Source organism: Xiphophorus maculatus, chromosome 11 (genome assembly GCF_002775205.1).
Source record: "Xiphophorus maculatus strain JP 163 A chromosome 11, X_maculatus-5.0-male, whole genome shotgun sequence".
In the NCBI taxonomy this organism is placed as follows: domain Eukaryota; kingdom Metazoa; phylum Chordata; class Actinopteri; order Cyprinodontiformes; family Poeciliidae; genus Xiphophorus; species Xiphophorus maculatus.
The window spans coordinates 7214844-7239838 of record NC_036453.1 but is presented as its reverse complement, the minus strand read 5'-3'; the positions used below and the strand labels follow the sequence as shown (position 1 = coordinate 7239838).

Here is a 24995-nt window from a genome sequence, read left to right as displayed (position 1 = left end):
TTTTTTTTTTACTTCATTAATATTGTGGTTGTTTTTGTATTTGAATAGGCATCTGACATGCATGGACACTGTAGTTAAACTAAACTCCATGTTGTAGGTAGTTGGTATGGTTGTACTGCAGTTCTGCTCCGGGCAGCTGATAGTTACATTTGAGTGACATTTTTGTAAAAATGTACTTGTAGGAGTATTTTCTCCCCTGTACCTTTTACTTTTCCTTGAGTTATTATAAAGTATTTCTGGTCTTACTTGAGTAAAATTTTAGAATTTTCTACCCACTGAATGAAAAACAAACATGTTTTAACCAAAAATTCACCAGACTCAGACACACACCTACAGTTTCTGTTAAAGTTTCATAAGTTTTTTGTTGAAAGAAACTCATTCGCAAAAATTATTTTGCTGGATTTTATTTTTTTGTTGAGTCATTGTCATTTTGGTTTTTAAAATACCAAAATTTCAACTTAACTTTATATTTTGGTACATCTGTTTATGTAATTTAATTTTCAATATCAAATGAATGATAATTTCATCAGTTACTTTTTACCAAATACTTTTTTACTCATGAGTAATTTCTTGGATGGCTTCATTTTACTTTTACTTGGGTAAAAATATGTTGAAGTATTTAAAAGCATGATATATCCATATTAAAATTTGCCTAACTGTCTGAAAGATCAGTTGCAATGCTCACAAATCAAATCAGTAGCTTAATTCTTCTGAAAGTTGATCTTTGGAGGCACTCCAAGCATTTTGCATGCTGAGGTGAGTGAATCTGCATCAACGCATTGCCTATTATGCAAGGCGTATCGTGTTTAAGGAGTAATATTGGGTCAGAGGTAACAACTGAGTAGCTCTGACGTATTTTAATAGAAGTGGACTATTTCTGTGATGCATGTTGAATTTTGGAGAGGTTGTTGACGGCTCTAAATAAATCTACGACAGCCTAGTTAAGACAGTTTTCCAGGCTAGGGTATCACATTTATAATAAGGTGATTCTGACTCTTTTTTTCTTTTTTTGGCATATTTAATAGTGTTAGGAGGATATTAAACTTTTCTTTTCACACTACAGTTTTAACATTTAGGATTGTTGAAAGGGTTCAATTACGTTTTCCAAATCAATTAAAATTTAGTTTAAAGTTTTGAATTTAACTTTTTGATTTTCAGAGATAAAAACCGTTAAGGACTGAGGAATCCTTCATGTCCTTTTAAGCTCAGCAGAGCCGCTGGAGCATCTTCTGGATTAACATAATGTAGGAAAAATGCTCCGTTTCAAACCCACGAGGATATCATCTTAAGAAAAGATTTCAGGCTTTGAGACTTATAATATGAATTATCTCCCAAGTCCAACCACAGATGCTGCTAATACACAAAGCGTCTCTGTAACACATGAAGCTTTTGTGTCCAAAGAACAAGTTTTCTCTGTGCTTTTTTACAGCAAGAGGCACAAGAAACTAAAAAAAATGAGGCTCCATTTTTATTCACCTATGATTCTCTGTAGTTATTTAGACAGGATTAGTTTTGGTCAAATTATGCCAAAATTTTCACAATTCTCTGCATCCTTCTCTTTCTTTAATAGATAAATGGTTTAATATGTAGATTTAATTACTATAATACTTAAAATTCACAATTCTGCTTTAATCACATATCTATTGCTGCAGGCTGCAATATATATTCCTTATATTTTTTGACAAGACTGCAGAAACAAGAGTAAAAGTAACAACTAGGATGATGCTGCCGTTTAACATCCACTAATAGTCAAAGAGTTGATCAATATGTTAAACACATCTCTGTCAGACTAAATTCAACTCTTTTGGATTTTAAGTGCTTTCTGTCAAAAGCACTTATTAATTTCTGTGAGGTTAGCTGAGAACTTATTATTTAACATTTTAACATCCATATTACTTGTTGTTGTCTGGTTATTCTTGTTAAAATGAGGGGGAAAGTAGAAAATGCATAATTGGTTTCATATGAAATATAAGAGTAAAAATGTGTTTTACAGTGAAAATTCCTCCTTCAAGTAAAATACCTAACATTCATCTTCTAACAGTTCTAAAAAAAGAAATTATTCAGATTAGTTTTGGTTTTATTTTTAGTTTTTTTTCTACTTATATTTATATTTCTGTAACTGAACGGCAGCTTAGCTTTCAGTTACAGAAATATACCAGCATATTTCTACTATAACCACATGCTTCACTTCATTTGGTTTGATCACAGATAAGACATCAGATATTTAAAATTAAATACAATGCAGCGACTATCAGCTCACCATTTTAAATGAGTAATGATTGATTAGCAAATAAATTAAACTGAGGATTCAGAGGCTTTAATTAGAAATCTTAGATGTTTAAAAGAATCTGCAGCAACACTTGTCTCATTAAAGTTTAAAGCATATAATTACTGATCTGTACTTCTATCTGTCTCCCTCAGAGGTGGTTGCTGTTTCCCCGCTGTTTGGCCTTGTAATTGCTTAAATTTTCTTTGTTCGTTAATTATTCCCAGCTGATTAATTACATCAGCCCAGAGAGAGCTTTGCTGTAACTCTGTTATGTGCTCCGACTCCAAGGCAGATTGTGAATCGGTGAACGCTGCACCGTTAACAGATGAAGGCGTGGCCACCTGAATATATTCCACCAGAAATGTTTGTCATCTCCTCTGTGGAGAGATGAAGTCGGACATTACTTCTGCCTGTAGCTTTTTGTGTTTAAAAACCAAATGGCTGATCATTCATGGGTTTTAGATGAAGAAAAAATAAAATGCATAAATTATTTCATCACTTTAAATCAGTACCAGAGACAGCCAACACTTCAGATTGAACCATTTCATGAACTGTTTTTTCTGCTATAATCAGACTTTTTTAAATTGAAAATCTAATTAGTTCAGAGTCTCAGGTTCACTGAACTGAACGGACTCCGTCCATCTGTACCACTGCTGAAAATTTAAAATATCAGCCAGTAGGAACATTTTATTTTTTAGTTGTTGAGACAAACATGATTCTGATGCTAGCATAACTTTAATTGTGCTATTTATATGAACACATTTTGTAAAAGAACTCATTTATCTCTGGGAAACAGAGATAAGCAGTTCAAAAACTAGATATTGTAACACCTTAGTTTTTAAGTGCACATGATTATTGTTTTAAGTATGTGAATGTGGCCCTGCATGCATCGATTTGTGGAGAACTGCAGTTTTCTTCCTGCTGTATTGAATGATTTTTGTTTCCATGTTGTCACAGAGGTAAGCAGTTTAAGACGTATCCACAGGTTTCTCTTGATTTGACCTGAATGTTAAAGACTGTTTGTCATTTTACTGAGCTAAAACCAGTGAAGCTTTGTTCTGACTTCAGACCGACAACAATAGAAAAAATACTGTTTTTTCTTTGTAAATATCTGTTTTTGACTGAATTTGCAGTTGTATTGCTTTTAGTTTGTGCTACATACCTGGGCAGACACATTCATTGGTCAACAAAACAAAACAGTGATTGATGAATCAAAGCAGAAACTGGTTAATGATTCATTCTCAGCTCTCCGATCTCACTGGGTCAGACTCATCAAAGCAGCCAGAGGACGACGTGCAGCTGAAGGGCTTGATAAAAACAGCTACTTTTCTTTTTTTTCATTTTTAGAAAAACAATTCACAAAATACAAGATTTTTAACAGGAACACTGCAAAAACACAAAGTCTTACCAAGTAGTTTGGTCTAATATCTGGTCAAAACATGAAGTAAGACCAAATTAACTTACAATTAACTTTTGAGCTATTTTTACATCAATAATTCCTTAATATTTATGAAAAAAAACTTGTTCCATTGCCAGATTATTTCACTTATAACAAGATATTTTCTCCATATTTTTAGTAAAATTATCTGCCAATGTAACTAAAACTTCATTAAGATTGAGGAATTATGTTTTTCTCAAGAGATAAAATAATGTGAAAGGAGAACAAAATCTGAGAGATTATTTAAGAAATGATTTAAATCCTTCTCAATAATCATAAAAATATTTTTTTTCCATGAACTCAAGTCATTAAGAGACTGGGACTCATCATTATTTAAAAATATATATTTAGAAATTAACTAGCCAAACTGCAAAAGAAGACTCTCACTTTTTAAAACATGACAGAAAACATTTCACTCTACTTAAGTTAAACATTTTCTGTGTTTTTGATCATACAGACATGTTTTATTATTATTATTATTATTATTATTGTTTTATTTGAAAATATTTCTGGATCTTCTCTGAAACACAGGATTTCTCCACCTGCTTTGTGTTGCATTAATTCACCTAAACTGGCGCCATTTTGCCACTTTTCACTTTTTCTTGCTTTGATTTTATTCAAAAGATGATGAGTTGACCCATAATTCATCATGCACTGGGGTTTGGGTAATTACAGAAAGTACAGTGATGAACTGTGTTTCCCTATTGTACTCTAATTAGTCACCTCAACAAGCAGGACTCCAGGGTTTACCGTTACACGTCATATGCACTACTTATGACCAACTGGCCTAAATTTGTTCCCCTGCCTCCCTCCTCATATTTAAACATATTCATTTAATATCAAAGTTCATTATCTGGCCTTGAATATGCAAAACTACTTCTCATGCATATGGATTTCTATATTCAGTCAAGCGGTGAAGGTTGAGGAGTACAACTCATTTCTTTGTTTCTGTCTTCATCATCTAACGCAGCTTTAAACAAATAACTTTATTTTTTTTAAATGCAAATATAGGTCACTGGTTTTATTTTAAACTTGAATCTGGTTGGAATATCAACCTGGACTAACATAGAATATAAAAACCTGTATCATAAACAAAGCGTAGCTCGGTATAATTTCCTTCCTTATGTATTCATGGGAAAATAAAACGCTACAGCACTCGACTGGAGTGTAAATTTATCTGGGAAGCATGGCGTTGCATGACATGGAGGAAATGATCAGCAGAGGCAGCTCATCCGGTACGCGTGTGCTGAGGGACGCTGCTGGGCAAAAGGGGATGGATATCACAGGTTTGGTCTGGGATCTGTGAGCCACGATGCTTAAAGGAATTTAAATAACTGTGAAAGATGGGATTTCAGCTGACAGGAAAAATAACTCATTGTTTTAGTGTTAGTCCTTCATTCCTGATGCTGTGTCTACTCCTGAATGACACATCGCCGGGTCTTTCTGAAACGATGTAGAGGAGACATTTCTATGAAATATAGGGATGTTGTAAATGATTTTAGCAATCGAATAATCTATTGATTATTCTTACGATTAATCAAGTAATCGAATAAAAAACTTTGATAAAGTAAAATATCGGTAAATACTGCTACAACAGCAGTATTAACATCAGATATCAACATCAGCCCGATTTTCATATTTGTGCATCCCTAACAATTACTATCTGCAGTTTGGAAAATTAACCTGCAACAATAATGGCTCCATTTTTAAGTCAACATGGGCAAAAATAATGCAAACATATGAAATTCAATTTAATTATAAAGCAGCGGGTTCACAAAGTTGCTCATAAAAATGTCTATAAACCAGTTTTTAGTTTATGTATTCATCTTCAGTCAGTTTCATAGACCAACTCTCACTTTGCCAAGACATTTGTAGCTTTTGTCTTCATGTTGGCGACAGGATTTGGTTCCTTCCTCATTCATAAAAACAGATCTGCCACGCATTTGTTGTGACCAGGATGGTGGTAAATTTATTTTCCGATTCTTTCGTAAAGCTACCGATTAGCATTGTCAACAACTCGTAGGCGAAAGTGAAAGCGTTGTGCAATACAAATAATCACCCGTCTGGAACACGGCGGGATAATAAAACAATAAAACAAAATTGATCAAAGCTTCAAGGCAGATCATTTGCCACAAAGTATTTTAATAATTGAACTACTGGATTTGTTACAGCCCTAATAAAATAATCTCAAGTATCATCCACACCTCATCGATTTAAGAAAAGTGTTCATCCACACAAACCTGCTAAACCAGTGTCTGTGACAGCAGCCGTCTTTCCTCCACTGCATGGACAAACGGTGACAATGGTCACATATGTGACATCAGCGCCACATTATTTGTTGCAAACTTCATTTACCGTTAAATCTCCGGTTTCCAATGTTCATACACAAAACTTTGGCTAGAGGTTTTATCATCAGTCGTTTTTAGTGATATTTAATGGATAAAAAGCCAAATATTATCAATATCTGTTTGGTTTATCAGCTGTCCATGTGGACAAGGCCTAAAAAAGCATTATTTGTCTGCCAGTCACCAAGAACAAAGTTAAAATTAATTTCATTTTGTCTTGCCTTGGCCCAGTGAGAAATGCATCTGTATGTTTACACAACGCTCTTTCCAAAATATTCTGGTGGTAGAAAAGTCTGAATAACTCTCCTCATTTAGGTCACTTTATTATCAATCGTAAATCATGACTTTACTGCAGAAAATAAATCCAGTTTCCATTCCCCCCTTTGGTTTTGACAACTTCCCTCTTGTGGTAGCAGATCTGTGACCCAGATATCTTCAGAAGGTGGAGTGTGCAGGCAGCAAAGCCCTGGGAACCGGCGCCGGGGAGGAAATTTACAGAAATGGATGTGATGTTTGCCTTTTGTTAATTTTCCCCTTCATTAGTTTCTGCTTTCTGGATAATGACCTGCCCTGCTAGTATATCTACCTGTTTGGGAAGAGAGTAGCCAACTGTAAACTGTGAGTCAATATCAGCCTACTGCTGCAGCCAAGTGAGTTTCTGTACGCAGTGTGGATGAAACCTGAGATCTGCTTTGACCTGCACTGGGTGCCGACTCTAAGCCCCAAAGAAAATACTATTTTCAGTCTCAAATTGTTTTTTCTTTCTTTTCTTTTTTAAATGAACCACCCTTAGTTGGGCTTCTACAAACTCAACTATGAGTATCTGTTAAAGATACTTTTATTTAGAAGCACTAAATACATTCTATGCATCTTACCTAAACATCCCCAGCAATAATAATATTGATGAAAAAGTTCTAGTGCCAGTGGCAGATAATTGCACTTATAACAAGACATTTTTCCAATTTTATAAGTGAAATAATCTGGAACTTGTACTTTTCAATGAATATTAAACAATTATTGACAATTATTTCTTGGTGAAATGTTACTTGCAAGTTATTTTTGTCTTACTTCAAGTGAACAAAGATATTTGCACTAGAAACTAAAATACTTGGTAAGATTGAGTTTTTTTGGCAGTGAACAGCATCATCTGCATAAGGGAAAGACGGTTGCACATGCAGCCTTGTATCTGCTGCCTTTACCAAACAAAAAGCTCGCAGTCCAGCTCTTTCTTGGATCTGTGTTGGATCCACAGAGGAGTAAATTCACACCAAAAAACAAAGAAACTTGGAGAATAGTTTTACACATTTTCAAGAATAAGCATGAAAATTCTTTGTCAAAACCACCTCAACCTTAGAGAACTTCTGGCATTTATTTTTGCAAATTACTTTTAAAATCTGAGAAAATGTTTGAGTTTGGTTTTCTTACAAATTTCCAACTTTACAAAGTCAGATTATCCACGTTTTGATATTCTAAGTTTATGCCTTTACTCATGAAAAACTTATTTTTCTAACAAATGTATAGTTTTTTGTCATCAGAAAATGTCCAAGTTCTCAGAATATTTCATTGGCATTTTTTGGTTTCTTTTATCCACAATTTAACAAGTCCAAAAATCACAAATTTCAATTTTTATTTTGATTACCGTCCCTAAATCATAAACTATATTTTTCATTTCACAAGTTCAACAAGAAAAGTCTAAATATTTTAACATGATGGATGCAGATATACATGTATGAGGTCTAATAAACCCTGGGGATGAATCGCTTCACTGCGCAGAGACAGAAATGTGAAATTTGAAGTAATAACAGCTTAAATTGAGCTCCATGTGTGATGCATTTGAAGGTAATGAAAACTATTATTTTCATGATTGCGTTGACTCACATGTTGCTAACCAATTCTCCTCTCCCCCTTTGGCAAAACGTCTGTATTAAGTTTCTACTCAGTCAGTTTTCATTAGAGTTAAATAAAATTCAGATTTCCCATATGCAAGTTTTATTCAATAAAAATGTTTTGAACGTTAATGTAGCATTTAACTCTGAATCGGTTTTTAACTGATCAAACTTTTTCATATGAAAAGTATGAAAATATGAAATTTAAAAATATTTTTATATACTTCAAGGTCAATTGATGCTTAGTCAAATATTTATGAAAAGAGACTGAATATTTTGTCAAGAGACTCTCACACACACACCCCTCCAGCCTTTACCACAGTGATGACCTGTTGTATGGATAAAAGATAAATTCATGAATTCTTCTCGAGGCGTACCTCCACCTCCAGAATTTAGGTGAAAGATGAACCCACATGAAACAGATAAACGTTGTTCTCCTTGACCGAAACGACAGCGCGTTAGCTTTGTTCACCGTACATTTCTCTTTTCTCTCTCCGGTTTCGTTGGTATATTTAGGCGCCATCAGAACTTTTACCTTAAAGTCATGATTATCTGTTAAAATAGAAAAAGTTCTGGCTGCAAAAGATGCATGTTTTCTTTATTTGATATTTAAATAAACTTATTCAGATTCTTATTACAACTGACTTGACTTTTATCTTCTAAAACGTTTTTAGAAATTATATTAGAGTTAAATGGTGTTCTCAGAAAGAAAACACCATTTTCCTTCTCCAAGTGTGTTTTTTTTTATGCACACATGTTCATATAACGATTCTATTTGGATATTTTACTAAAGATAATCACATTTAGGCAGCATTGAATACCCTGACTTTAACCTAGCTTAATTGAAATAACTTAACCTTGGTCTCTTCTGGCATTAGAGAAAAACCCTTTTTATTTTTTGCTACCGTCAAGCATGCCGATTTGTTGGAATATGTGCAAACTGGGATACCAAGTTATTTAATCTTACAGGTTAGTAAAGAGGTTGGGTTGCTAGCAAGAAGACATCCATTTTACAGCTAAAATTACTTTCAGAACTTTTTGGAAAAGCAACAAAATGACAGGCATAGGAACTTAATTTTCTGACTGAAATTAGCTCTCATTAGCACAGATTATTGTAGTGAATTTAATAAACAGGCAAAACATTTCGACCCAAACCTACGGCCATTTCTTCTTCTTCTGTAAAGCTACATGAGATTTTTTTTAGTTTTAAATTCAGAGTCTGGACCATCTGTATCAAAATAAGTTTGAGGTTTGCAGGTGCCTGAATTTAAATGTAATTCTCCAGAGACATCAATAATCCTGCAGATTATCTCTGTGGATTGTGTGGCTCAGATTACAGTTGACTGGATAATCTATTCTATTTAGATCCGCTTTAATCGTCCCTCTGCTTGTTAGTCAAATGTCTGAAGACGGTTTATGTCAGCAGCATTTGGTGGTCTAGTTAAAGTACTTTGTCATTTCAGCTATAAATAAGTGTAAAGGTGTAACAAAATGCCGCCTGCCGTCCTGAGCTGAGCGCTTTGTTTCTGGCCAGGTGTGAGGCGCTAAGAGACCCAGGGACTTCCTCGCTGATGTAGACTCCTCTGGATGTTTTGCTGCTGATCCTTTCCACAGAGGATTCCAGCAACATTTCAGCCCAGAAATAACAAATGTGCAGAGTGTTATTTTTTCCCCGGCTTCACTTAGAGACACAAGTGCAAGACGCAGTCCAAAATAGGGCCAGGACTTTTCACACTGGAGAGTAGCAACATGGAAATGTAGTGCTTGAAATGATGAGAGACAAAAATACTCGGGTTAGAAAAATGTAGTTACTACTGATGCATTATTTATGGATGTTCTTTTGTGAAGAACAAGAAAAAAGACTTTTTTTTTTCTTCATGACTTAAAATTTCATTTATAAAATCCCACCATCTCATTTGTTCAGAAATTAACAAATGTTAATATTCATAGTTGTCGTCATCTGTTGATCAGGGAATCGGATCGCCGGGCAGAGACATGTCCTTCCAGCGTGTCCTGGTCCTCTGCCTGGAAGGACAGGTTCAAAACACCTGAACAGAGGCGTTCAGGGGGATCCGGAATAGATAAAGACTCCTTTCGATGTGGAGTAGCAGCAGCTCTACTCCCAGTTCCTCCCAGAATGCCACGCTCCTTGCCCCATCGCTAACAGAGAGAGCCCAGGCACCATGCGGAGGGATTTCATTACAGCTCTTTGTAATGTTAAAAACATTAAGATCTACTTTATTGTCCCATAAGGGAAATTCATTCAGAGCTGAAGTGCAGCGACTGCGAGAACAAAAGCAACTGCTGCACATCCTAAAGGACAATACTCAACATTAAAAACCGTTAAACTCCTAAAATGTCCTCTCCAAATTCACCCAATGAATCCAAACACAAATGCCCTCAGTGGCCACTCTATTACATCCATTTCACCAGTCCCTGATTGGTCTCTGATACTTTCTGAGCTGCCTTACATTCTGCACAGACTCAACAAGGTGTTGAAAACGTTCCTTCGCCCATATTGACCGTGATGGATCCTGTTGTCAGCTGACAGATTTCCTGTTTGACCAAATCCCAAACGTTCTCCGTTGATTGGGATCTTGTGACTGAACTCCATGTCATGGTTAACAAACCAGCTTCAAATGGCTTGATCTGTGTGAAATGGTATGGAGGTATGAATCAGAAGACGAGTGACTGTGGTCAGCAGTAAACCTACAGTAGGTTTGTACAGTACACTGAGACATTTAAACACTTCATTACAGCATAGAGGCTGCCAAAGTGTTTACACTGCCACCACTTTGATATATTCAAAAGACCCTGGATGGATCTGTGCTTCCTATCTTCAGCTGAAATCCAGATTTGTTGAACCAGATCATGTTTACACTGTAAAAACACAAAATCCTACCAAGTATTTTTGGTCTAGTTTCTAGAGTAAATATCTTAGTAGACTTGAGATGAGATAAAACTAACTTATAAATAACTTTTCAGCACAAAATATGAGCTTGTTTTAAGTAAATAATTCTTAAATATTGATGGAAAAATTACTAGTTACATTGGCAGAATATTTTACTAAACTTATGGGAAAAATATCTGCCAATTGAACATGAATTTTTTCATCAATACTAAGGAATTACCTACTTAAAACAATTTCATATTTCATGCTGGAAAGTTACCTGTAAGTTAGTTTTGTTTAATTTCAAGTGTACTAAGAGATTTTTTTAGAACTTTAACCAAAATTACTTGGTAAGATTTTGTGTTTTTTGCAGTGTTTCCAAACTGTTGATGTCCTGGTTATGTGAGCCTTTGGAAAAACCAATGTGCTTTAAAACCAAATAAATCCACTCTTTCCCTGATTCAGATGCTCAGCTTGTTTATAGCAAGTTGTCTTTGCTACTTTAGATGTCTGAGGGAATCGAGTCGCTGCTGTTTGATTCTCTGAGTTGCAATTTCGGTTAACAAACACCTAATTATGTCCAGATAGGATATGCTACTACTATATCGCTCAGCTGGAAGCACAGAGGACTCATTTATATAAAAGCTGCACAATATCTCTTAATTTAATCACCAAAGTATCAATATGTGTAATATTGTAATAGCAAAACTCATTGGGCTCAATATTTAGAAAATAATGTTCTTGATGCCCTCAACTGACAGATTCTAATAGAAATGATAGTTTGCATTCATCTGAGCTTATTCATACTTTCCTAATATCATGCGATGCTAATTTGGTTGTTATTGCAAAAAATAAACTTTACAAATGTGTGAAAAGCCATCAGACTGTAAGAATCTATTTGCCTAAAAGCGTTCAGCCTCCTGCTTGCTCTTTCTGTCTGCGCCAACCTCTAAAAACTCTGCACAAGGTCGAGCTGTTTGTGAGGGGTAACGTGATAAGTTGGTCCGGGGCGCTGCGTTGTCAGAGGGGCACATTCAGCCAGAGGCATCCATTTCCTCCAGCCTCCTCATTCAGGCAATTTAAAATGTGTATGCTCATGGGATGATCAGGCAGCGGCTCGCAGGCCTCAGCCAGAACCGGGAAATGTCTGGGGATTACAGGAACTGCAGGTGTGAGGGAGAGACGCTAAAAATGTAATCAACACCGCCGCTTGTTCCCCATCTTAATCTCTTAGCGGAAGCAGGACCTTTGTAATTATTTTTGGGGGCTTGAGCCGCTTCACCGGAGCTTTGGGGCCAAAGGGCAAATATAACTGTGTTTGGTGGTGCAGTAAAAAATCAAAACGATGCCTAGATTCAAATATGTATCAAATATATTTCTTTTGTTTGGTGTTTGTTTCTAGCAGTGTTATTTTTGTAAAGCTTAAAAATACCAATCTACTAACAGTACGTCATAAGAAATCTCTTAAATTCAATGAGTGGATACATTTTTTTAAAATAAAAAATATATATTTTCCCACTTTTAGAAGTCAAGTGGACCAAAATTCGGTGATTAAAAATATCGATATTATTTGAGACAAATAACCAAATTTCCAAGAGTTGTCTGAGTATTTTGTAAATTTAGTTGCTAAATGTGAATCATCAGCACAAACATTTAGCAAAAGTACTAAATGAAAGTTGTGAAATGATCAGCTAGCTTAAAATAAATTTTACTTCACTTTTCTTTAGTTGGACAGTTTTTAAATTTTTTTTTTTGCTAAAATTGTCCTTTAGTTCTCCAGAATAAGTGGTTTCTCCACAAACCAGATTTCAGATTTATTCGTATCCCGAATTGGGCAATTGATGTTGCAGCAAGTATAAAAGCAGTCAATTTTCTGTAGTTTTATGTAGGTTAATAAAAATGTACAGTAAACTCAGGACAACTGGATGTATTGGTCATTTTTTCTTTTTATAAATTTAAAACAAACAAAAAAGGGTTTTAGATCATTAAATTCCCAGCTGTTTGTGGAAAACCATTTAAAATTCTTGTAAAGGGTGGAATCAAATTTATATAGAAGAGACAGATGATAAATAATAATACATCAAACTTATATAGTGCTTTTTAGGACTCTGACGCTTTGAAAAGCTTTAAAGATTTAAATTTATATAAAATGAGCTGTGATCAGCTTTTTTGTGCTTCATTTCAAGTTTAAGTGTTTGTGGTTAACGTGAAAACTGGATATTTGCAAACCATTTAAGTTTGTAGATAATTAATCCAAAGAGTCATCATGAGAGTAAGAAAACTCGTTCTAAATCCATTATAGTGCTAATAGCAAAATTAAAGCACCAAAGTAAAAATAATGACAAAGCTTGGCAGAGGTAGAAGCAGGTAGAAACACTCAAAAGAAAAGCAGGACTTTTCTCTCTTCATGAAGCTATTCGATGTTGTGCATTGGTGACATTTTACTAGGTATGCATCAGCTGCTGGCTTTCTGCTGCTTCGTCACTCGCTGCTATCAGCTCTGAAATCACTGCACTTTATATAAATACACAGGTCCAATAGTCTTGGTACCTTTTAGAGTTATAAATCTGTTGTGAACCATAACGACCTTGTTGGGTAATAAGTCACAGGTTTCCAGGATCACCAGCTGAGATGTGCAGAAACTGATTAAAGAAACATCTTTAAAGCTGGGTTTATGAAAGAAAATGTTTTATGTTCTGATAGTATATGAGAAACAAAATCTGTGAAAACATCCAATTTCATTAATGCTAAGGCTAGTTAGCATAGCCACTGATGACAGCGAGTAAATAGTTTTCCTGTAACGGTAAGTTGTTTCTCCGCCATTAAAACATTGATCAGCGTGTACACGGACATGATTGACAGCGCAAGTAGGCGGGACTTTGCTTCCATGATTTTTAATGCCTTATGACATCATCAAACTTTTTCACGTGACTAATTTCATTTCTCATTTAATGGAAACACTGCGAGAACCAAATAGTTTTTATTTTTTGACGTTTGCAGAATGCAGACAAAGATTTGCGCACATTTGTAATGGAAGCGCTTTGAATCTGGAGCGATTTGATCCAGAGTGACGGACGGTCGGGTCCGACGTGTACAGACCCGATAACGTTGGGCTCGCTGACATGCATGTAGGCAGGTAGTGAAAGCTGCTCTACTATTTCTCCTTCATTGCTTTACCAATAACTCTGGGTGTGCAATAGGTTTCTCATTTAGTGGCTCCCAGCTGCAGGGACCGATAAGGCTTCCTGAACACACAGCGATCCACTCTGCCGTACGAACAGAGGCAAACTGGCAGACGGCTCGTCTTTACTCAGGAAATCTAAGGGTGTCGTTTTTAAACTACTGTAAGTTATGTTTGCCAGGAAGAGTGGGAGTCGGTTAAACTATGGATCAACTCTGCTTCACAGAAATAGGATCATAGCTCAGAGCAGCAACTTAATGTAAGATATTAATTCAGAGAATAAAAATCGCTTAGACTCAGTAGTCTGCTGTTGCATCTCAGTTGATCCCACTGACTGATCCCTCCAGTCCCTGAACATACTGACAATGTTGCTGACCTTCTTATATCTGAATCATATTCCTCCTTTTCTGAGCCTCAGTTTTACTGTTGCATCTTCCAGCTCTCCTACACAAGATATTTCACAACCCAGACTGAATCCCACTTACTTCCTGGACAGCAGTCCTCACTATATTAAAATAACATCATTTTATTACTGACCCTTTGCACGTAACGTCACGCTTTTCAGAACTGCGCCATGACGGACGTCAAAACAACCAGTGCTCTCTTTAAAAGCTAATCTAGAAACAAGCAGCTGGTAGTTTAATATCGCTTTTATTTAATTGATTTCACTTTAAAATATTCATAGGGTGCTGCGCAGTCGGCTGCACAGGCAAGGACAGAAAGCAAATTTGTCTTTTTATTTTATAATTTTTGGTGAGGAAAGTTGTGGCGGCTGTCAATCATAATGACTGTCAACTCTTGGTGTAATCGCAGATTTGCTGCAAACACTTTTTACAAAGTATGAATATTAACATTCATATACTTTATAAGTAAATATGATGAGAAAGATGCCAAACATCACATTATGGAGAAGGTACATGTCTAATCATTGGTTACCATGGAGACAGTGCCACACCGTCATGTAGCCTAGCATGTATGGAAAACAGCTGGTTAGCATCTCTGGTTTCAGGGGAAACGCTGTTTATGACACAGTGACATAAATCATGTGGTGTGAATTCAGGTAACGTCGGTAATTTGACCAACACTCAGGAGGTTCGGGTCGGTTTCTAAACTAGCTGTTTAAAACGTTTGGGAATCCAAAGCCCAACCAGATGAGTTACGTTCACAAATTAACTCGACTCAAACAAGAAGAAACCACAAAAAACTGGAAAAAACATTTTCAGTCGTTCTGTTCAACACTCCCATCCCTCAAGCAATTAAATGACGTTATTGATGTCATGATAACATATTTTTGTGGGCAATAAATTGTCCCAGAAGTTATCATGAAAAACGATGTTGTTTTGAGTCTATTTTCAGATAATATCCATAACAATGGACGAATGCATTCTTAAAGCTCAGTAACCTTTCAATTCTAACAAGCATTTAATGCTGGAACTGTAAGACATTAAATGAATAAACAAAACAGAAACAACAAATAAAATGGGTTATAAAGTCTCTGTAAATGAAATTTTCCTAAAAGAAAAAAAGGTTTAGTTGAGACCATCCAGTTTTTGGTAGAAAGATAGAAAAGAGAAAAATGATAAATCACACAAATGGAAATTATTGAGCTCGTTTTAATTTATCATTTCATTAATTGATTCATTGCTAATTCCTGAGTGACGTAGTTGCAAAAGGTCAATAGGTGAACATTTTGCGTTCTCTGATTTAAATAAGAACATTTGGAAAAAGCAACAAGAGGAATATTGAAGTAGTTTCTGTCACAGAGGAAGTTCTGTATAAACTATGAAGCTCACAGTAAGCCGATTTAAACAGCTGCCAGCTGCGATTATGCAGTATGTGGTTCTTCTGTGGCTTGTGTCACCCATCCCAGATTGGCTGTGCTCTCTCAGACCCAGCTGCCCTCGGGAGCCGAAAGTGTCCATCATATCCATAATTATCTGGAGGGGAGGTCCATCACTGTTGCATCTTACTAGCATACAGGCAGCATGGCAGTAAATAATCCCATCATCTCAGCCAGAGGAGGTCAGGCATACATAAATTTAACGCAGAGCACTTTTACATGCTGCAGGGCATTGTGGGAGGTTTCATCACATGAAGGATTGATGCTTTGGGTCGCCAAACGCCCCAGTGCCCAGGAAATACTGACGTTTTTATGCACTAATTTACTTCTACTAGACGTGTAGCAACGTTGACCTATTTTTCCATTAACATTAATTTGACAATTTTTTCAATAAAGCAACATTTGACTTGCTTAAATCACATATTGATGGATAATTGCTAGTGAGTCGTGTTCCTCAGTCACACTGAACCTGGACGAGTTACGCTCAATATTTATTTGATTTATTTATGAAATGCACTAGGCTTTTCTTAATTAACTTTTTTTAGGGTTGACTTTATTCTTTAGTTTTTAAAAATGTGATCTTTAAGCAATTTGATCATGCATATTTCATCAGATATTAAATTGAAGTGCAGTTTATGCCTGTCTGTTCTAGAAACTAAACAATTTACTCAATTGTCTCTAAATATGAAGAGTCAGAGTGGAACTTTATAAAGTTTGTGTAAAAAAACTCTTTTAATATTAAAGAACCACATTATTATAAAACCCCCAGATGAGACGGCGAGTTTTTTAGACTACGTTTTAACGGTAATAGTTGTTGAGTTGTTGTTGACAGAGTTGGCTTATGAAGACCTGCTATCGATTCAAAAGCAAGAAAAACTGAGAGATTAAATTTAAATGATTTTTGAGAGACTACAGCTACCTGCCCGCTAGTGGTGCTGAAGTTGGCGTGTGCTTTGTAGCTTTCTGCCTGACAACACTGCAGGACTCCTGCTGTAGCTTCTGTACTTTACCAGTAGTTTTCCTTTCACCTTGAAGTTTCCTCCTACTTTCCATTTGTTTCTCTGCTGGACTCCTCCCAGGTTTAAGTTTGCAGAACGTGTCAGGGAGAAGAGAAGCACATTGAGCGTCCGAGCCGCTTTGGCACGCTCACTTAAATAACTAATATTTCAAACAGGCTGTAAAGAGAGTCCAGGTCCCTCCTGAACAATAAAGCAGCAGAAAGAGGTGGATCCTCTGTAATGCAGACGGATATTTCTCTGCCACGTCTTCAGCTGCTGCGCTCAGCAAAATAAGAAATCTGGAGTCAAAGGACAGGAGGTTTACAGAGCAGACATGACTCTCTGTAGCACTCAGCTCTGCTTCTGCTTCAGTCTTAAAATATTGGTGCAGCAGAATGTATGTTAAATATTTAGTAAACAGTTTTCTCACAGGTGCCCTTGCTATCTGCTGCATAGATTGTGAAGCAGCGCGGTGAGACTGGGGCAAGGAGAGCGTAATTCCTGCCGTATATGACAAGATCTAAATTGGCATGGAGGTGAATTTATTTCTGTCCCTGCGGTGCGAGGACAGAGATGACGGTCAGGTGATGATCCCTAATATCTGAGCCTTCTCACGCCTCATTCGCCTCGCAGGAATAACATTGAGCATGGATTTAGCAAAGACCTTGACGTGACTGCCTGCTTGCAGGGAAGAATGCGCATTGTCTCTGCTGCATGGCTTTCAGAGTCTTCGAAGGGTCAGCAGTGTCATTTGTGTCTCGCTTTTCAGTCGAGTTAGAAATATGCAGAGTTTAATGTGATTTATTCTACCTGTAACCTTTTTAAATTGACCAACATTTAGCAAAACACTTTGATGGATGAAGTTGATTAGTAAATCTGAGTACTACAAATTAGAAGTCCTCTCTAAAACCTTGTTTGCTCTCTCACAAATTGGACTGTAATGTGACTTTCTTCTGTAAGTAATTCATTAGCAGGTACAAGAGGCCTTCCATTTTTACTCTGATCACTGAGCATCGCTGAACTCCTGCAGCTACAGCGAATGTGTTGTTCCCCCACTAAATTACAGAGCAAGGTCCATTCCACGGAGGAAATTAAGGAAATAACTTATCCTGCATTAAAAACTTACATCATGTACATACAGTATTTATGAATTCTTTAAAAAAGTAAACTTGTTATTGTAGTCAAAGTTGAAAAACTGTAACCCTTCCTTTTGCTAAAACATTAAATATTTTATGTCATTTATGAATTGCATGAATAAGCATTAGTATCCAAAAATAATATACAAGTCAGAATAGAACTACATCGACATATTTTCACTCAAGTAAAAGTAGAAAGTATCCATCCAGCCATCTAAGAGTAAAATGTATTTGGTTTAAATTTACTCAAGTACTGAGTAACTGATCAGTCATTTAATATTTACAATTACATCATCAGATGGAACAAAAGATGAAGTTCAGTGGAAATTTTGGTATTTTAAGAACTAAAATGACAATAATTCATACAAGTAACAAAAAATAATAAAATGAGGCAAAATGTTTCCAAATCAGTTTCTTTTAATAAAAAACCTGTTAAACTTTAACAGAAACTGCAGGTGTGAGTCTGTTAAACATGTTTGTTTTTCATTCAGTGGGTAGAAAATCCACCTTGATAAAAACTTCATAAAATTACTCAAGTAAAAGTAAAGCATAGTAAAAATACTCCTAAAAGTATTTTTCCTGAGTTACTAGTTACTCCTCCATGTTGGTTATTAAACTCCTTCCTGGACTCCTCAGGTTGTTGAGGGTTTAATTAAACCTCGACCTTTTCTTTGGGTATCAGACGTTCTGCTGTTTGTGTTTGTATGGGAACCAGATGTGCGTTTAGAAAGAGTCTGGTCTGGAAGGAGCTTTTCTCAGCTGTCGCCCAGCTGGAACCTCGTTATTGGACAGTGTTAACACCTTGGTAAATAACGCTACAGGTGTGGAATCAAAACGAGTTGCTGACCCAGAAGAATCAGACTGTTGAACTCGGCATGTTGCATGGTTTTTAATTAGCTTTATTGGATGAGGAGATTCTCTCCTCTGGTCTCAGTTTGGGATGCTAGAATGTGTGAGCTTAATTTGTTTATTTCAAATCTTTCCATCAATGTGACTTTTACTGGAAATCATTTAACTCCATCCAGTTTCCTATAAACTACGACCAGCTTCACTCTCCACACTGAAAGAAAACATTCTTTCTTCTTCCATATTTTGCATGCTTAGTCACTTCCTCCTTATACATCTTTTGGATAAACATTTACTTAGAAGAGTAAAAAATAAACATATTGTTATTCTTGGGACTCTTTGGATAAATGTAATTAAGAAAACAGTTTTTTACCCTGTTTTACACCTTTTTTATAAGGTATTTTGTTGGCTCTACTGTCCTTTATTTGAAAGACGTCAGACAGCAAAGAGGGTAATGAGAGAGACGTGCGGCAAATGTCGCCAGGCTGGGAATCGAACCTGCGACTCCATGTGTGGAGTGCTTCGCCTCTGCGCCGCCGCAGCAACCAATATTGTTTTACATTTATCTTCAAAGCCACAACACAACATCCAGACAACAATATGCCATGTCGTTCAAAATGCACTAAATGAGAACATTTACCTTTGTCTGTAATGTGAATTCAGAGATTATATGTAATTATTTAGAACCTCAGAAACCAAAAGGCTCTGAAACAAACCGTGCAAATATAAGCTTCATCTCCTTAGATGAGGTCTCAAGGACACACATGCGTGTGCAGATACACACGCTACATTTCTCTCTAACCCTTTTTTCCTCTACTCCCACTATTAAACACACTAGCACATTAAATCCAATTTACAGCTACAATCCAAAAGCTTGTATAATCGAGATTATTTAAATGTCTTTTTATCCATGTCTGTGTGTTTACCCTTGCAGGCAGCGCATGCACCATGTCAGAGTACAACCAGCTGAAGAGCACGCTCCTGGAGATGCAACCGAAAGCGCTGGGGAGCGGCGAGCGGAGCCAGCAGCGTGACATGGAGGAGAAGAGGGCGCTGGTGGACGCCATGTTTAAATACCTGGATGGAAACGAAGACGGTCGGCTGATCAGCGACGAACTGGAGAAGGTGAGTTTTATTCAGAGTGCCTAAAAAGTACAAGTAGCAACTACTTCAACATATTTTCACTCAAGAGTAAAAACGTATTTGGTAAAAAGTCTACTCTGAGTGCAGAGTTACTCATCAAATTAAAATTTAAGAATTACATCCAGAATATGAAGTTAAGTTGAAATCTTGGTATTTCAAGGACCAAAATTATAATAATTCATATGAATAACAAAATATCAGGCAAAACAAAATTTTCCCTAATAAGTTTCTTTCAATACGTCACTTCCTCCTGAAACTTTAACAGAAGCTGCAGGTGTGAGTCTGTCTGGTGATCTTTGGTTAAAACATGTTTGATTTTCATTCAGTGGGAAGAAAATCCAGAATTTGACTCAAGTAAAAGTAGAAATACTTCTAAAAGTACATTTTTGATTCTGATTACCAAATGACAATAAACTGACTTAATCCAATTTAGCACACTTTTAAAAATGTTTGCATGTACGAGTCAATCAGATCAGTTTTTATATTCATACGTCCCTTAAACCAGTGTTGTGGTTTGCAATTCAACTATAAAGTATGAACAAGATTTTTTGTTTAAGTTTTAACAAATATTAATGCATTTATTGTGTGTTTAATTAGATATGAGTCTTTAAAGTTAAACAACGGATTTTTCTGGTCAGTAATTGTGAGCATCGTCTGCTACCAGGAAATGGAAATCTCCATTAATCTCTCATTTCTTGTGTGTCATAAACCCAAACGTTGTTTTTAATAATCTCATAAGAAGCTGAGCATTTATTAGCACCTCCAAATAGTCTTAAAGTGCTACAGAATGCTGGTCTTTTGTTGGATGATTGTGTGAAAATCCAACAAGTTTTATTCAGTTTTTACAATAGGAGGAAAAAAAAGTTAAGAGACTTCACCCTTTTATGTCAGCGCTGCATTAAAAGATTTAATAACGCAGAGAACTCCCTTGATAAGACATTCTTATCATGTAGGAATTCATGAGTTCTGCTTTGCATCGATGACGGCTTTCCGGATCAAAGTGGAAGTGCAGTCATCCATCCGCAGCATCTTCACTCGGCGATCTGCCTTTTGTCACAGATAATGTTGGATGGTGAAGTCCTTTTACTGAGGGTCTGAAGATGTTTTATTCAGACGCCCCAGGGCAGAGCACCCTGTGACAGCAGACATATGGCAGCAGTCAGCTGCGGGTGCATAAAAAGTTTCACATCCTTTAATCTGCCATGTCACATGTGCGTGTCCATATAAACCATTTAAAAGAAGATTACTGGGAAGACGGGGTTATAGTTACAGACCAGGAATGAGACATATGATGCAGCTTTCCTTACATTACCTTTAGATTCTTTCACACTGCACTTCTCAGGATCTAATTTCTGTAAATCATAAAATTAAATCTGACTACTAATTTAATCTAGATAAATTTATGCTTTCAAGCAACCAAAAGAAAAAAATCCATCAGCTCTTTGCAGCATCTACACTCTAACAATCTGCTTTGCATGTTTCATGGCCTTTAAACTCTGCGACAGCTAAGAGGCTTTTTCTTCTTCTTTGGGGGATTTTGCTCATTCTTCATGCAAAATGCTTCTAAATCTGTAATATTCTCTCGCTGTGTTGGATGCTTTTGAGGTTTTTCTATAGAGTTTGCAAATAGGGCAATGGAGAAATCTCTGCCTCTTGAATTATTTGTTTGTGTTTTGGCAGATTTGATAGGATTGGTAACTCTGTTATGGAAGCTATAGTTTTTTGTTCGTCTTATTTTCAAACAGCTTAATGTTTTCCTTTTGAAGCTCCCTGTTATTCACAGCCATTCTCCTTCTACTGACAACCGAGTTTGAATATAAAGCAACATGATTATAATTCTCCTTTCTGTGTGATGTAAGCTTGCTGTCCTCATGTATTTGCAACTTATTTGTTAAAAAGCAAAGTAGTACAATAATCAGTTATGAAAACAGCCTGTGGTAATGTTTTCTATGATGCATTCTGCAAAACTTAAATGAGAATCTGATAGAAGAATCTAGTTTTTTACTCTAACTGTAGAGTAGGAATGTGTGAGATGTATGGTAGAAATTAGGCCTACGATGGAGAGTTGTAGTCTAGCGGCTAAACACGGCGATGATGTAACCGGTCAGCATCAAAACAGAGGAAGCGAGAAGACGTGTGGAGGGGAGCGTAAAGGAAGAGCTCATTAATGTAGGCTCAGATATCATCAACGATCTGGACCTGGTTTGGGTTCAACCTCCGGCGGTCTGAGTGCAACGCTCTGGAGGAGCGGGGCAGACAGCGGGGCAGACAGCGGGGCAGACAGCGGGGCAGACAGCGGGGATGCGAGCGCAGGAGGGATCGGTGCTTAAAGTGAGACTTTTAATGGAGGCCTGGCAATGATGGGCATAAAGCAAAACACTTAAACATTACAGACAAATAACATCCACAAAGAAACGAATTTTAACACATACAGATGTATATATTCCACTCAATTATGTGATATTTTTGTTTCTATTGTAAGATTTATACAAATCATATCGCGATAAATATTGTTACCGCGAACCATCACAATGTGTATGATGTGATATGAATTTTATTGCACTTGACTCTAACCAGCAACCCTGCCGGCTTATTTTGTGAGGCGTTCAGGTAAAAACGGTCTGGAAAAAGTATCGACGAGCAGCTGCAGCAGTTTGGAGACTCTCCTCAATATTCTTTACTTTAAATGGTGAAATAATGCAGGACCACTGCCTAGCTGAACAGCGTGATCTGAAATATACATTTTTTTATTTGACAACTTGTCTAACATTTGAGTTTATTTTCTTAAAATGTTCATAATCAAATTGGGAATATTTGGAGCATAAGGAAGAAGACACTTCATAGTTCTAGTGAGACATTTCAGTTTACTGATGCGATCTGTCTGCAGATATCGATGAAGGAGCAGATGGAGAGCAGCCTGTTGGAGTGCACCATGCAGGACCTGCTGCGTTACGACGACTACAACAACGACGGACATCTGAGCCTTCATGAGTTTTACACAGCTTTCCGTAAGTTTTCACATCTTTGCTTTCAGAGAGATCTGAATGTTTTTGTTCGTTGTTTCCACCAGTCAGTGTTTTGTGGCCAATCTACCATCGCTGGTTGTTGTTGAGCTTTGGCCTGTTTTTTTTTTCATTTCTCAATTAGAGCCGTTATGTAGGAAGATATCAGAATAGCGTTGGAAATATTTAATACTCGTATTCCTGCTGGAAGTGGCTATTTTATGTTTATAGGAGCAGAAACGTTAAGATGTGTGTGTATAAGTAAGATGTTCTGCAAAACAAGGTTTGATTTGAAATGATTATAAAATATCGTGGTTAGCAAAAGCATTACTAAAACAGCAAAGATGTTGCAGAACATTTTAAAATCAAGAATATTTTCATGACGGAAAACAAAATATAACATATTATCTCTTCCTGTTATCTGCTGGAAAATCTTGTTCTTTGGCAATTTAAAGAACCAAGAAATCACATCTGTTTTCTCTAACTTATCAATCAACTTTGTTTGCGCAGCACATTTCAGCAACAAGGCATTTCAAAGTCCTTTACATCATAAAAATACAAAGTCATAGAAACACAGTCGGCTATCAAAGCATTGTATTTTGTCATCAGATTGTTGTTTAATGTTTTATTGATAACTTAATTCTAAACACTCCATCCGTATCATATCAACATCCACAGTGAACATTATAATTTCACCATCTGGTTTATATAACACACACTTTGAATTGCGTCCACTTCAGTCCATATGTCGGCTGTAGTTGGAAACAAAAACTGTCCATTTGCACCAATTAAAGCGGGCCAGCATCCCTTCCTCTCCACTCAGCGCCACCATTGCATCAATCAGGATGAAAGTGTTTCAGATCAAATGATGATTGCGCGGTCGCCATGCGCCTGGCCTCAGCCTTGATTAGAGCATCTGAACGACCGCTGGGAGCTTCCGCCTCATTAGGACCAATGATCACCATCCTCTCACTAAAGCCACTGAAACGCCAACCTGAACATTTTCCAGTCGCCATGGGAACCACGTTACGATTTAAAAACCGACGCCCCTCCTCCAAACGTCACTTCAGACATGAGTAGAAGAAGAGGTCAGGTCCTGCAAGGTGATGGGAAATGTGTGAGGACAGCAGTTAACAATGGCAGTCGGCCATTTGTGAGCCTTTAATTTCATCTGGTGACGCTCTATTAAGCTTAGCCGTTAATTCAGCGAGAGGCTACAGCGGAAAACTTCTCACCGCTGGCTGCTGCTTTCCAGATGGGCAGAAATCTGACTATTTATCTACCTGCAGATTTGCCCACGGGGTATTAGGCTGAGTTTGTCAAAGCATTTTGTGTTTGACAAGCAGCTGAAGAGGTGGGGAGGGACCAATAACAAGATATTGATCAGATAAAGCTCAAGGTTAAGTGTTGGTCGGTGGAAAGGCAACAACCACAGGGAGTCATTATGTATGAGTGGCACATCTGGTATTTTAGGTCATGTGGATGCTGTTAAATTGTGTGATTTATCATGATTGTGTGTGTGTAGGCGTGGGTGTGTGTGTGTGTGCATGTCTTGGAATAATCTCAATTCTATATCCAGTAAATGATCTGGGAAACAGCAGAGCCAGGAATCGCAGGTGTGCTTAGCAGGGAGGAAATTGACAATGCAGATTTAAACTTGGAAAGAAGCAGGAAAATGATGCACCTGAATGATGGTATTTTTTTCATGGTTTGTTTTATTTTTCAGGCCAAGTATCTGATTTCAGGTGAACTTATTCCCCACAGCTCTTGGTGACATTTTAAAGTCTTTTAACTAAAATGTAAACTTTAGGAAATGTGCATACAGTTTGAACTGTGGCCACATTTACCAGGTTACAAAAAATTGACCTGTAAAAACTTTGAAATGTTTATTGTGACCCGTCAGACAGGATTTGGATTCGGCCAGCAGCACAGGCGGCTGAAGCAGGTGAAAACTCTTCAAATAACTTTATTTGACATGTTGAAGATCTTTTAAAAGGATCCATTAGTTGTAACAATAGACT

General features: G+C 36.8%; 1 protein-coding gene across 1 annotated transcript in view; it reads left to right on the top strand.

The window, feature by feature from the left end:
- The window catches only part of fstl4 (follistatin like 4), a 200462-nt gene that overhangs the window by 109294 nt on the left and 66173 nt on the right, over positions 1-24995 (top strand). Inside the window, exons 5-6 of the mRNA XM_023342536.1 lie at positions 19764-19954; positions 22860-22980. Of these exons, the coding sequence (XP_023198304.1) occupies positions 19764-19954; positions 22860-22980 (312 nt within the window). The remainder of the gene's footprint in view (positions 1-19763; positions 19955-22859; positions 22981-24995) is intronic.